Source organism: Condylura cristata, unplaced genomic scaffold, assembly GCF_000260355.1.
Source record: "Condylura cristata isolate star-nosed mole 26May11 unplaced genomic scaffold, ConCri1.0 scaffold00003, whole genome shotgun sequence".
Taxonomy (NCBI): domain Eukaryota; kingdom Metazoa; phylum Chordata; class Mammalia; order Eulipotyphla; family Talpidae; genus Condylura; species Condylura cristata.
In genome coordinates, this window is record NW_004567104.1 from 31,190,403 (window position 1) to 31,203,695 (window position 13,293).

General features: G+C 47.3%; 1 protein-coding gene across 1 annotated transcript in view; it reads right to left on the reverse strand.

Annotated features, from left to right (window-relative positions):
- Positions 1 to 13,293, reverse strand: part of KALRN (kalirin, RhoGEF kinase) — a 408,565-nt gene that overhangs the window by 32,654 nt on the left and 362,618 nt on the right. The window contains exons 46-49 of the mRNA XM_012730450.1: positions 10,930 to 11,199; positions 8,918 to 9,171; positions 5,372 to 5,495; positions 4,237 to 4,296 (exon numbers count right to left, since the gene is read on the reverse strand). Coding sequence (XP_012585904.1) covers positions 4,237 to 4,296; positions 5,372 to 5,495; positions 8,918 to 9,171; positions 10,930 to 11,199 — 708 coding nt within the window. The remainder of the gene's footprint in view (positions 1 to 4,236; positions 4,297 to 5,371; positions 5,496 to 8,917; positions 9,172 to 10,929; positions 11,200 to 13,293) is intronic.

The following is a 13,293-nucleotide window of genomic DNA, read 5'->3' on the forward strand; positions in this document are numbered from 1 at the left end:
GCTGCTCCCCTCAGCAGTGTATTTCGTCGATCTGCCTGTTCTGCTCCCCGCTCTGTCTCTGGTGAATCCTATCACCCTCCACATCTCTGGCCTGTACCCCAGTTCTGTCTGAATAAATAACTAAATCTTTAAAAAAAATTAAAAAAAATGTGCAAAATGATGTAAAAATAAACTGTTATATATAAAAAAAAAGTAAGCTGAACGATGAGCGATTCTCTGTGAGATGTGCTTGCTTCCTGTGAGTAACAGGAAGGCACTCACACAGGCCTCCTGGAGCCAACCTTGCAGGGCTGTTGTGGGGTCTGGGGCTGGGAAGAGGGACTTTCACTTGAGAATATTCATAAGCATCTTTCTAGGGGAAAGAGAAAGGATGTAATATAAGAGCATAATTGCCTCCCTTTCCATAACTGGGTGTCTTGGAAAGTTCTGTAAATCAGATTCCTAGCATTTAAGGTGCTTTGTTCTCCTTTTAATTAGCTTTCAAAGATGCCCCCAATGGGCTGGGGTGGGACATATGTCAGCCCTGAGGGTAGCAAGCATCTGGTGTGTAAACAAAGACCCCAGGGAACTGCTATGTACAGGGGTCCTTCCATCCACTGACAGAAAAAGAATGCTTTGGCAACACTTTTCATGTGAAGGCAGGAGATAGACAACCCAACACCCCTTCACCTCTTGCCCCCACCTACAGCCACATACACAACTAGGATTGGAATCAATGTGCTGGCCTCAAGTCAAGGATAGCCAGCCAGCCAGAGGGTGGGTCTTAGCAGAGGCCCAGGATGGAGCAATGTGCAGCACACACGTGGCTGGCAGACCAGCCAAGGCTGTGGGCTCAGGAGCTGCTGGCACAGGTCCTGGCCAGAAGATAAAACAATCAGGTTCAGAAGATGAGAGTGAGGTTGGGGCCAGGCTGAGCCTGGTAGTGATCCCCAAAACTCTCACTCTAGTTATAAGGAATTTCAGGAGGTAGCCTGCCCATCTGTTTTTCACGTTGGGTCTTTGAGGCTAGCTCTCGTCAGGAGGTACCTTTCTCTTCTTCTGTAGTGAGCACGGCAACAATGGCAATGAGAAAATTCTTAATTCATGTTGAACACATCCATTTGTTATTTGTGTTTACAAATACTGACCTCGCAGAACCAAGAAGCCTGCTTTCTCTAAGCACCTGGTTCTGTGCTCAAAGTTGCCTTTAAGATGGCAACACAGTTCAGAGAGTTCGCTGATACTTGGGAGGATCAACACAGAACGTACGAGAACTGCATGCCAACACAGCACAGAAGTCTGATTAGTCAGAATATTTGCAGCTACTGACCACAGGCCCCACTGAGTGTTCCAGTTAACTGAAATTCCTGCCTCAACTATAGTATTTGAAAATTATTCGCACATGCATCGACATGCCAATGCCTCTGCGTATGCACGCATATTATCTCTCTGGGACTCATGTCACTTTGCCCATGCAGAGTTGCAAGCCTTGGATGAATAAGAACCTTAGAAACCTGAGCAACTCACAAAGCACAAAGCCAGGCTAAGCTGCACATGGGTGCTCACGTGCATTTTTTCTATCGACTGCAGCATCTGATTCTGACGGAGGAAGGAATGCAGAGGAGGCATCACAACACGGAGCCCCACAAAGGGATGGGTAGAGGGGCTGGTGCAGCAATTGACACAGCCAGAACATCAAGATCCTGGGGCACCAAAGCCAGGATGCCTGCGCCCAGGTGAGGACAAGGACTTGGAGATGGAGGTGAAGCTCACTGGGGAATCTCAGGGCCTCTCAGATTCTATTCAAAGCCAACAAACCTGGGCTCACAAGGAGGGGGCCCCTCCCAAAGAGAAGCTGTCTATATCTGGGCAGTCTCTCCACCAGCTTGGGGCAGCCGCTCCTCTGCCCACCTGTGCCCATGCAGGTGCTTCTTTCTGCCCACTCTCTCCCTCTGCAGGGCAGCAGCCTCCTGCCTGCCCGCGACCTGTACCATGCCGGGACCTCTCTGCACTGACCTCCCGCAGTGGAGGCAACTCTCCTAAGACTGTCTGCCTGCAACCACGCAGGTCTCTTTCCCTGCAAACCTGTCCCTTTCAGGACAGCTCTCCCTGCCCACTTGCACCTTTCCAAGTGCTTCCCCTCGCCCGCCTCTAATAAACTTCCTCTTAAATATAACCGAATCTCGGCCCTCCCTGGTGGCGCAGCTGGTTAAAGCACAGCACTGAGAATCTAAAGCTGCTTCGGCATGAGTTCGATTCCCGCCTGCCCTGGAGGTGACCACATGGCGTGGCAGACCTCTCCTGACCCGCCTGCTGCTCCTCTCAGCAGTGTACTTCGTCGATCTGCCTGTTCTGTTCCCCACTCTGTCTCTGGTGAGGCCTCTCACCGCCCCTGAGCCTCTTGCCTGCACCCAGTTCTGTATGCACAAATAAATAAATCTTTAAAAAATATATATATAATTGAATCTCTGTCTTGTGAAGACTCTCGCTGTGTGCCGCTGAAAGGGGAGCTCAGGTGAAACATTTCCCACAGTGAACCCAAGGACCCGGAACTCAAAAGACGACATCAATCCCATTAGCTAACGTCAGTGTGTACTGCTCACCTGTCTCCACATCCCTCTGTTTCCACTTACTCCTTTAAAGAACAGAATGGGAAGGTCACTCTTCTCCCCCCAGGTCACCAGAGTTGAAGGTCTCACATTGCCTTCTGGAATGCAGGTATCTGGCTCTTTCCCTTTCTCTGCTTGTTTTCTCAACTTGCAGGTGACATCTCTGATATACACAGGCAACACTGCCAGGAGATGGAAGCACCACCAGACAGCTGCAAGTGGGAGATGTGGCCTCCACGGAAGCTGGGATCTGGCCGAGGAGCACAAGGAAAGCCAAGCCAGACATTTCTGCTGACTTGATTGCTAAGGTTCACTTGGGCCACGAGTACTGTTCCCAGCTCTTCCCACAGTGGAGTACTGCAATAACCCACGTCTGCCGGATTTAGCTCTGTGGCAATGCCCATATCCACAGGGGACTATTTTATTGTGCTTTCAACCACTGGTCTCTGTCCCTATTCAACTCCATTGGTATCTTGCAGAGCTGACTTACCCTTCTTAGGCCAACATTCTTGGGTCATACACTGGCCAAGCCATCTCCTGGGTTTTGTGGTAGTTGTGATAATACGGTGATAGATTCTTTGGGATTAGGTAAAATTAGAATAACAAGAGTCCATCTAGTTAAGGAAAAGTTTAAAGTATCTCCTTCCCCCACCCCCGACACTATTAGAAAAAAATCTCTAAGCTTTTATCTGTTACAGGGATGCGGATACAGATTTGGACCAGTCAATATGATTTGATGCTAAAAGACAAAATGGCCAGAAAAGCAGCTCCAGGTCTGCTCTGCTTCTTTAGCATTTGTAAACGTATGGAGGCTGTCACTCACCCAGTGGCAAGCTAGACTAGGCCTATTTCCAGTTGGAAGTTGGCTGAAGTTTCTGCTGGTGGAGCTGTTGGTTCCACTTCTACATCCCTTTAAGCCCAGAGTGTGAGTCATGGCCCTGGACAGTGTTTGCCCCTCTGTCTAGAAGCCTGGCTAAGGCCATGGGAAGCAGGTATCCCCAGGACTTTTTTTCTTTCACTGTGGGTACAAGCCGCTGTGGGGAGCTCCGGGGGGCTGGGGAAGGGCAGTTTCCGGAGTCACTCCTGTCACACCTCATTAACATCAGCGAGCAGTTCCTAGGCGAGAGCTCAGGTCACCTGCACATCCACACTTAACACAGGAATTCATGGCGCCTTGGGGGAGGAATCCATTCTAGTAGAACCAGAGGATGATAGTAGAGGGGAAAGAAAGATGGAAAGGGGAGGAGGACGACACAAAAGAGGGAGGAACTAAAACTAATGGGTGCTTGTCTTTTAGCTGCAAACCAATCACTCTTTATAATACTATTTTCCATGAAAAAATGTGCTCATTCTAAGATCCCAATAACCAAGTCAGGTATATTCTACATGGAGCCAAACCCATCAAAGAAGAAAATCTTAAGCAAGCTTTTGAGAGAATCACACAATTTTGTTTTTAAAAAGATAAGCAAGGTAGAGCTTTCTATAAATTGAGCAGAATTCAGTTTTGCTTTGCCCCGAAGTTGGGACACCCAGGGGTGTCCTAACATCACAATTTTGTTTGGCTGGTGACTTTAGCAAGGTTACTCTTACAGAACACATTAAAAAAGACAATCACTGTAGGAAATAGGACAACAATAGCTGTGTCTACCTCCATGCTAGTATTAGGGTCAAGATCATCACACTCTGACTCCTCGGAACTGTTCGTCTCCTTGATGGGCAGCATGAGGAAGTGGGAAAAAAGAGAACACAGTTAGAACACAGGCAGCTTTTGCTAGAGAGTGAGGAGAACTTCAGCGAAGCAAGGACAATGGTAAATTGGGCTGAGAAAAGACCAGTGCTTTTCAGGTGGGGTGCAAATCACCAAGGGCAGCAGCATGCTCTTTCCAGGGAGAGGAGCTGGGATCTTGGCGAGCTGCTGGTCGCACAGGAAATAGCAATGGGAGCAGCTGAATGAAGCATGAGTGCTGTAGAATTTAAACTGTTGTCTTCTGTGAGGCTGGACTTCCCAGATGAGGTGAAGGAGAAACAATTTCTTTTCCCCAAGAAGGACCTTAGAATGTGTTTCAATGGTTCTCGGTTTGCCCAGGAAGGGGAAAAGTGCCAGGTAGATAATCACACATTGTAGCAATTTTAAACATCAGCCAAGTAATTTCCATCATCCAGAGGGCCCGACTTAAACCAGATAGCATTGTTTGTTTCAAAGGTCTGCCAAGCTCAGAATCACTGAGGTAAGATAAAGTGGATTGTTACAGGCACTAACTTGGGTTCCACCAATGTGTCTCCCTTCCTGCCCAAGCACAGGCTAAAAAGGGGTGTTGTCTGAATTCTGGGGAAAAGAAATGAAACTTTACAAATGACACAGTTGCCCTTGAATTCCAAACCTCAGACCTCAGTGTTGGGGGTTTGGAAAGCATCCCTAGTCTCTTCACCCTGTATGTATTTTCAAACCTAGGGTACCGAATGAGTGAAGCACTTTGCATTTCTAAGAGAATAATGCTGCAGATAATTTTGCTATAAAACATCTGCACAGTATAAAGAGAAAAGTACCAAAGGGGGGGAAAAAAAAGAGAGAAAGAGATACTTACTTATTTGAATCGAAGTTGCCAGGAGAAATAAAAAATAAAAAATAAATTGATCTTGCATGCAAAATCCTGCTAAACTATTTCCCCTTTAATCCCCACACTGGGAAAAAAAAAATCCCATCCACCCAAATTGTCTTGTGAGAATGCTGCAGGGTGGGAGTAGATGAGAGGTGGGACACAGCTCCGGAATACCTTACTCACTTTAACAGAGACTTTGGTGCCCAGAATATCCTTGGGTTTACGAGGCCCTGTGGCTTCATTTTTACCCGTGTTCTCCACTTCCGCCCGCTTTCTCATGCGTAGAGTATGCCATGAACATGACTTCCTGTTGTACCAAAAAATGCACCAATCAAAATGGCAGCTCAGGGCAGAGTGAGGTGGTGGGTGGCCTTGCCACCCCTGGGTGAGTCAGGAGGTGAGGTGCTCCAGTCGAGCCCCAGCTTCGGAGGCTCCAACCTGCACGTGAGCTCTGTGGTGGCTGGCAGCCGATCTCACTGCCAACTGGAAGTGAGTGAGGATGAACTCTGACCCCTCCTGACAGATGTGCAAGGTTGGCTTCACCATTTGAGGAAGATAAGAGTTCTGTTTGTTTTTTAAACTCTACCAAGGGAAACATTTTATCATAATGATGAGGCTCTATAGGCCTGAGGGATTCCTTTACTGAAGGGTGTGTTGGGTGGAAGAAGAACGCTAGCTTGTAACACGGGAAAGTAAGGAGGTATATCCTAGCATGCATAAGCCACCTTTACTTTCCTTGGAGCTGACACAAAGACCCCCATGGGATGATTGTAAGGTGTCCGTCTCATTATGTGCGTTTGGGTTGTGCAGTAAAGAGAGGATTTCTGGGGGCACTGGACAGTGCAGGCACTATTCTGGATATTTCAGGATGAGTCTGCCTAGCGTTTTCCTGTGGAGAGAATACCCAGAGGGGTGAGACGGCAATGGTCTTTCACCCCACCCTAACTTCTTTCCTGCCAGGAGGGGGCTAGGAGCTACTTCTTCACAGACCTGCAAAGAGAAGCTCCGAGCAGAGCCCTTCAGTTCCACATATGTCAGAATTCAAGCCAAAGACACCAAAAGCCAAGCCGCAAAGAGCACCAGGGACCCTGGGGAGGCAGCATCCATCTCGGGTAAGGTCACGGAGTGTACCAAGTGCTAGCTTTGTCTGGAAGAAGTGAGGTCGCCTTCCCTTAAGATTTGTTTGCTTGTCAAATTTAGGCCTGTCCAGACAGAGCTCCATGAAATGAGTGCTCACTAAGGAGGGGAGCAGAGGGAAGCACCTGGGATTTAGGAGGATGGAAGGTACTCCAAGGTAGATAGCTTCTCCTCCACAAAACTCCAGAAACATTAGGAATTTTAGGATGTTCTGAGGAAGGTGTTCCACAGCATTCACCACGTACACACAAGTGCAACAATTAACTTTTGGAGTGGGAAAGAGCTGTCACAGTCAAGTTCTTCAATATTCTGGGAGTTTATGCCCCTTCAGAAGTTAACATTTTCTTGGCCAGACCTTCTTTTGTACCTCCTCAGTGGGCAGGCTCCTAAATCCCTTGCATACCAGCTCCTCACTCCAATGGTTAGTCATGAGAGCTAACTTTAGAAGATATCACTCTATTAACCTCATACTTTATTGCCATCTCTTTATCTCCAAGTCCATATCCCTGGCTCCTTCTGAGAATATCTTGAATCAGGGAGGTCCCTGCCAAAAGTATTCTCAGGGCAGATCACACAGTATGCCAGCGTGGTGGGGGAGTGAGTCTGTGTTTATTACCCCCTGGGTCAGTCAGTGTGCTTGGTGAGAAACTGGAAATGTTACAAATAATGTTCAGAAGGAAGTCTCAACATAGACAAGTGGCAGGACAGTTTCAATTTTATATTCTTCTTCCCAGAACTCTTCACCATGGTTTTGGGGAGCATCCATGTCTTGGCCACAAGTCCAGGGAAGGATATGGAAACAAGCTTTCAGTGACACTGATCCTGTGGGTAGGACCACTGTGGCCTGCGGCCCCAGCAAGACCTGGGGAGGGTGCGGTGATGCCCCTCACTGAGAGCTGCTGATGACCTGCTTGGCCAGTTGCTCTGGCCCACCGCCACCAACCCTGTGCAAGAGTGGCACCCAGCGCACCCAGGTGACCAAACTGCATTGGAGTCTTGCAACCTGACATTCCTCTTTCGCTCCCATGGTAGGTGTGAACCAAAGTGACTAAAAGGCCCAAGGGTGAGGAGAGAAGAGTGCTGGTGCCTGGCTCATCAGGTCACAGATCACCAACAGTTATGTCTGCAAGGCCACTGGCCACTAAGAAATTCAGTGCTTTGAGGGTCTTTATTCCCAAGGCTTCTGGAAACAAGTGTCTTTAGAATAAAGGAACGGGGTGTATTGGACCTTGGGGGGCCATTGCTATTTTCCAGTTGGGCCTGCAGTACCTTGAATGGCCAGGGTGATGTCAGTAGCTTCTGCACCCCAACTTAGTGACAGGCCAAAGAAGACAGTGCTGTTAGTGCACCTGTTCAGAGGTCTCACGGGAGCTCCTTCCACCCCCGGCCACGGGTGACCACAGAGTGGAGAGCAGTGGGGTGTGGGGGTGCAAGCCAAACTCTGGTGCCTACTCTAGCCGTTAACTGACATCCAACCTCAAGAGGGCCCAGTGGGTGGCATCCAATCTGCATCATTTCTCTTGTCAGAGTTTAGAGGAAACCACCGGAGGCTGTTTAGAAAGGAAGGGTCTAAAGCTGCTGTGCAACTTTAGGGACAAAGGCACTTTTCATGTAGGAAAAAACTGCCAGTGCACTCAACCAACTCCTAAAAACACAGAAAAGAAAAAAATAAAAAGAATTGTTTGCATATTAAAAGTCCTGGAATTGTGAAAAGGGTCAACTAGTCTTTAAGCTCATGAAAACATGCTCATGGTGAAAATTTATTTTACATATTTAAAATAGTACATTTAAAATTAGTTACATTACAGGTACAATGATGAACATTGTGACTCTCCATTATATTGCACAACCTGACTTCATCCATATGGGTTTCTTTAAATAGTGCAAAATACTTTATACAGGAATGTGTTCGGAAGGTCTTCACAACCAAAATAAGGAAAAGAAATATCTTACAAATGACCATGAACATATATTAAACTGACAGGGGAGGGGGGACATTAAAAAAAAAGTTACAATCTGTACAGAGGAATTGCCATAGACAACCAAAAAGTTTCCTCTCTCCTGGGAGAAGCAGCGGGCCTCTGACCTGTACAGGTCTGGCATTTGTGCCAAGGTCGTTTTTGGGTGTCAATCAAAAAAATATATATATCTATCAGTAACTCAATACAATATAAATAGAAGTCCAGTCCAGTGAATCCTGTGGTAGGTCAAATGGAGCAACGGAAGGCATGCCTTTGTCACCTAGGGTTTCAGTAGGGTTCTTAGTGGGGGCTGGGGGGAGAGGAAAAAATGAATAGGAAATTATAAACAAAAAGGAAAGAAAAATCACCACCACCAAAAAACAAAACAAAAAAGCCCAAAACAACAAAACTCCCAAAACAACAAAACCCCCCAAAACAATAAAACCAATGCCCAGAACAATCCAGCCTGGAGGCCCTGCTGGTGGTCCGGCACTCAGACCTTGCGTCCAGTGGCGCTGTCGAGAGCAAGCAGCAGTAATTCCCTAGCGTGTGTTTGCATGTTTGCGTTCTTTGCTTTTGGATTTTTTTAATCCACATACTCCTTTCCCGGGGAAGCCAATGAGGCACTTACTTGAGGCTGCTGTCACTATTTTCTGCTGCTGCCGTGGCTTTGGTGAGGGGCGCCAGGATGCTGCCTGGGACCCAGCCTTCGGCCGCGGGGGAATGGTCACTGGCAGGCTGGTAGACCAGGCACATGTTCTGCTGGTTGACGGCGAGGACCTGGACCACCTCACCTTGGCTCACACAGATTTCATTCTCCTTTAGTGCATAGTAATCTTTGATCACGGCCATGGACGAGGTTCCATTGCAGCCTCCCAGGTCGCTCTGGCAGGAGGCAAGGGTGACAGGGGACAGACAGGAGAAGGCTGGTTCACATGTCTTGTTCTGGACTCTCCTGCCAGGTAAAAAGCCTCACTGCCTGCTCACAGGGCAAACAGCAGGCAAAAGACTAACTGGAGCAATGGGATAGATGCACTGTTTTTGTATAGTGATATCTCCTTCAATGTGATAATCAAGGGTGAACAGGTAGAGGGACTGCCTGGCTGAGGTAAGGTGAAGACACACCTTCAACCTGAAATCCTTTCCTAGAGGGCAGCCTACCCTTTCCTAGACAGAAGCTTCCCACAAGCAGTCTCTGACCAATGGAAGCACTGGGCATGTAAGCTCCTGGACAAGGTGAGGTTAGGGCAAAGGTCATGTCAGAGGCGACAAGCCCTCAATAGAAAGAAAGCTTTCCCTTTCTTTTGAAAAAGCATTGGTCTTGGCCCTCCCTGGTGGCGCAGTGGGTTAAAGCACAGCACTGAGAATCTGAAGCCGCTTTTGCATGAGTTCAATTCCCGCCTGCCCCGGAGGTGACCACATGGCGTGGCAGACCTCTCCTGACCTGCCCACTGCTCCCCTCAGTAGTCGATCTGCCTGGTTCCCCACTCTGTCTCTGGGGAAGCCTCTTGCCGCCGCTGAGCCTCTGGCCTGTACCCCAGTTCTGTATGCACAAATAAATAAATCTTTAAAAAAAAAAAAAAGAAAAAGAAAAAGCATTGGTCTTATGCTACATTCTGGCCTTCACTGAGAAAGGAGTAACTATTTGCCCAAGTCCAAGGAAAGAGCATGACCCATGCTCACCAGCTCCTGGGGGAACAGAACCCCCAGGTGCCCTTTCTCATCATATGAGGGACATGGTTTCTGGGGCCTTTTCACATGACTGCAGAAGGGAAAGTGCTTGTAGAGGAACTGCAGCGCTCAGTACAGTGGGAAACTCTCTTGCAAATTTGACAAAATGGCGGTGCCAACGTGACTGCAACCAACTCACTGGTGCACAAGTTCCAGGTGATGTGATAAAATAGACGAGTACAGGTACTGTCAAACTGAATTTAACCTATACATTAATAGGTTAAATTAAAAAGAAGTCAGTATCATTTAATCACCTGGGTAAAAAAAAATATAAAATTGGAATAAGCAGGTCAAAAATATAGTTCTAGGCTAAGGAGATTAGGGAACTTGCTGAGGTTCTAGAACAAGTGAGTTGCTGAATTTAGAATGGAAAGCAGACAATCTGGCAGCGTTTCCTGCTATCGAGCTGTGTCAAATGCCCTGGTGGGCTGGATCTAAATTGACGTCTGGGACTATGTTCATAGTGATGCTTGAATTGTGGATTATCAATGATATTCATGAGAAGTGTTGGAGTCAAGGTTGGCTTCTCTATTCACACCTAGATGAGCAACTTCTCACTACATCAGCGAGAGTGAAGAGGCATGAACTCACTTCAGCAGCTCACCACCAGGAAGGGCCCTCTTTTTAGGATGTCAGACCCTGCAGCTGTGACTTTTGGATGGTCTACTTGGTGGACAGCATAACTGTCTATTTCATTGGTATAATTTCTACAAATGACAGGACTCACTTTAATCGAGTGTCTGAGCCAGAGGAAATTCTCTAACTCACTCAATTGGTGGGGGAAGAAAGAAAGAATTAAGACTAGGCAGTACTCAGTGGGCTGGTGCTGCTAAAATGATCAACTTAAAAAGACACGACTTTGTAAAGTGGGCCCTCAGAATGGGGAGGCTCCTCGTAACTGCTGTCACTTACCTTGCTGGCCTCAAACTTGTCCCCAGGCTGGCTGTAGTCAAACCCTGGACTGCCGTTGGAGGTAGATATCTTCAGAGGTGGCAGAGGTGGGTTATAGCTGGAGCCCTTCGGGGGCTTCTCAGAGCCCATGGGGACGGAGGAGTAGGGCCTGGGGCTGGCTTGGGGCCCCCTTGCAGGCTGCGACCTTATCACAGCAGTGCTCCTTTCTTTCCGCTGATACTCAATGGGCGACTGGAGTGCTGCAGGATGAGAACAGATGGTTATTCTAAACTGTGGAAATAGAAGGATTCCTAAGTACAGGCTTTATGTCAGGCATGATGAGGGTACGTGAGGAAGATGCTACCCTTGTTTCGAAGGAACTTGTAATCCCCTGTGAAAACTAAGAAAACTACCTACATAATGAAAACAAAACCAATATAGTACCATATATGAGGTGTGAAGTGTGCAAGAGGAGGTGAGGACCGTGCAGTATGTGTGCACATTCGTGTACATGGTGGCTGGCAATAAAGGGGACCACCGGCCATTGGGCCCTGATGTTCAGACTCAGCAAGGAGGAAGCAAGTGTGACATTTGTGTGGAACAGGATGGAGACAGATAACCTGGAGCAGAGGGCTTTGGGTCTCCAAGAAAGAAGGAGACAGGGCAGGGAGGCTGCTGAATCCTCTCACTGCTCTGTGCACCTCTGGCCTGTACCCCAGTTCTGTATGCATAAATAAATCTTTAAAGAAAAAGGAGAGAGAGAGAGAGAAAGAGAGAGAGAGAGAGCCAGGCTCATGAGCCTGGAATTAATTGTGAAGGCTATGAAAAGTTAGTAGATGAAATGAACTTGGATATTTGAAATTCAGAGTCTATCGCCAGGGCCACAGTTGAGGTCTCCAGCTGGGAGGAAGGCATGGAGAGGAGGAGTCGGGAGCCATGAGAGAGCAGCAAGCGAGAGGCATGGAGAGGAGGAAGGCATGGAGAGGAGGAGTCGGGAGCCATGAGAGAGCAGCAAGCGAGAGGCCTGAGCAGAGCAGGGCTGCTGGAAAGGTGGGACGCCAGGCGCTCTGGTGGGTGCCTCGATGTGAAACTCGGTAAGAGCTGAGCACCAGGTTTGGGGAGCACGAAGCTGCTGGTCAGTGGGGCTCAGGAGATGGAAAAAGCTAATAGGAAAGGAGAGACATAAGCTTTGCTTTACTGAATTTAAGATAACAGTTTGATGGTCTGAGCACTGAAGAGGAATGGACAGGCAGAGGCCACACAGATCAAATTCTATAATAATGACTTCACGGGTTGGCCTGATTCTGTCATTTTTATCAGTATTCATGGTAACACATATTTAAGTGGGTTAACAGCCAGGGTGCAGGGAACTTTCAAATATAAGGACATTTCCATAGTGATAGTACTTCAATAGGGCTCAACATCAGATCACACTTCCTTTCTATTGGAGGGAGAGAGGGGCTCTGAGGGAGGTGGAGTGGGCTCTGGGATGCCTGCACTCATCCTGTAAGGAAAAGGCTGGCCCCGAGCCATCGTTACACCCTTGTCTCTGGAGTGTGTCAAAGAACAGGCCCTTGCCAGAGCTCAGCCTTTCTCCGTAAGAGTGTTCTGTAGGCATTACATATTTGGGCTGATAATTTCGCTCAGTTACAGCCCCAGAATGCCCTATAATTAGGAGGAGGTCTTTGGAATCACTGGGTATGCTCACAGAAATGCAGTTCCAAATTTTAAGTAGACAGCAGAGAGTTGTGAAGCAGGCCTTCCCAGACTGACTTAATGAGTCAATCCCTACCACATGAGATTGGGATATGATCTGGGTATGTGTGATAATTGTGATAAAGTGTCTGAAAATAAAGCACACAGAAAACCTGTGATCTCCCATCAGTCTCTACCTGCTATACTTGGGTCTTAGGATCAGGAAAGTTATAACATTTGACAGGCTTTGTGTCTGGCAGATGAAATGCATAGTTCTTCTGCCTATCTGGTTTCTTTCTTTGCTAGGGAGCTCACAGATAAAGGTGTGTCCCACTACCCACAACTATATCACAGCTTTGTGGTTAAGAGTCTAATTTTAAGTTACACAGAGCTAGGTTCAAGTTCCTGTTCTATCACCTACTGTTTCTGTGTCCATGGGCAAGTTTCTTAACCTACTTATTTTTCCTGCTGTCCTGCATTGATGAATTTTAAGACTACCTTCTGGCTTAGAATTATTAGAAATTCCTAATAGAATTAAACTTCATGAATATATTGTATATACACTCACAGACATTGTATATAAAATTGAAAAGTGCTAATTTGAAGTTGTACCAAACTATCTGCCATATTTATTACTAACCCTCAGGTTTGGGCTGGAATTTAATTTTAGACTTTTAGTACCTTTTTTTT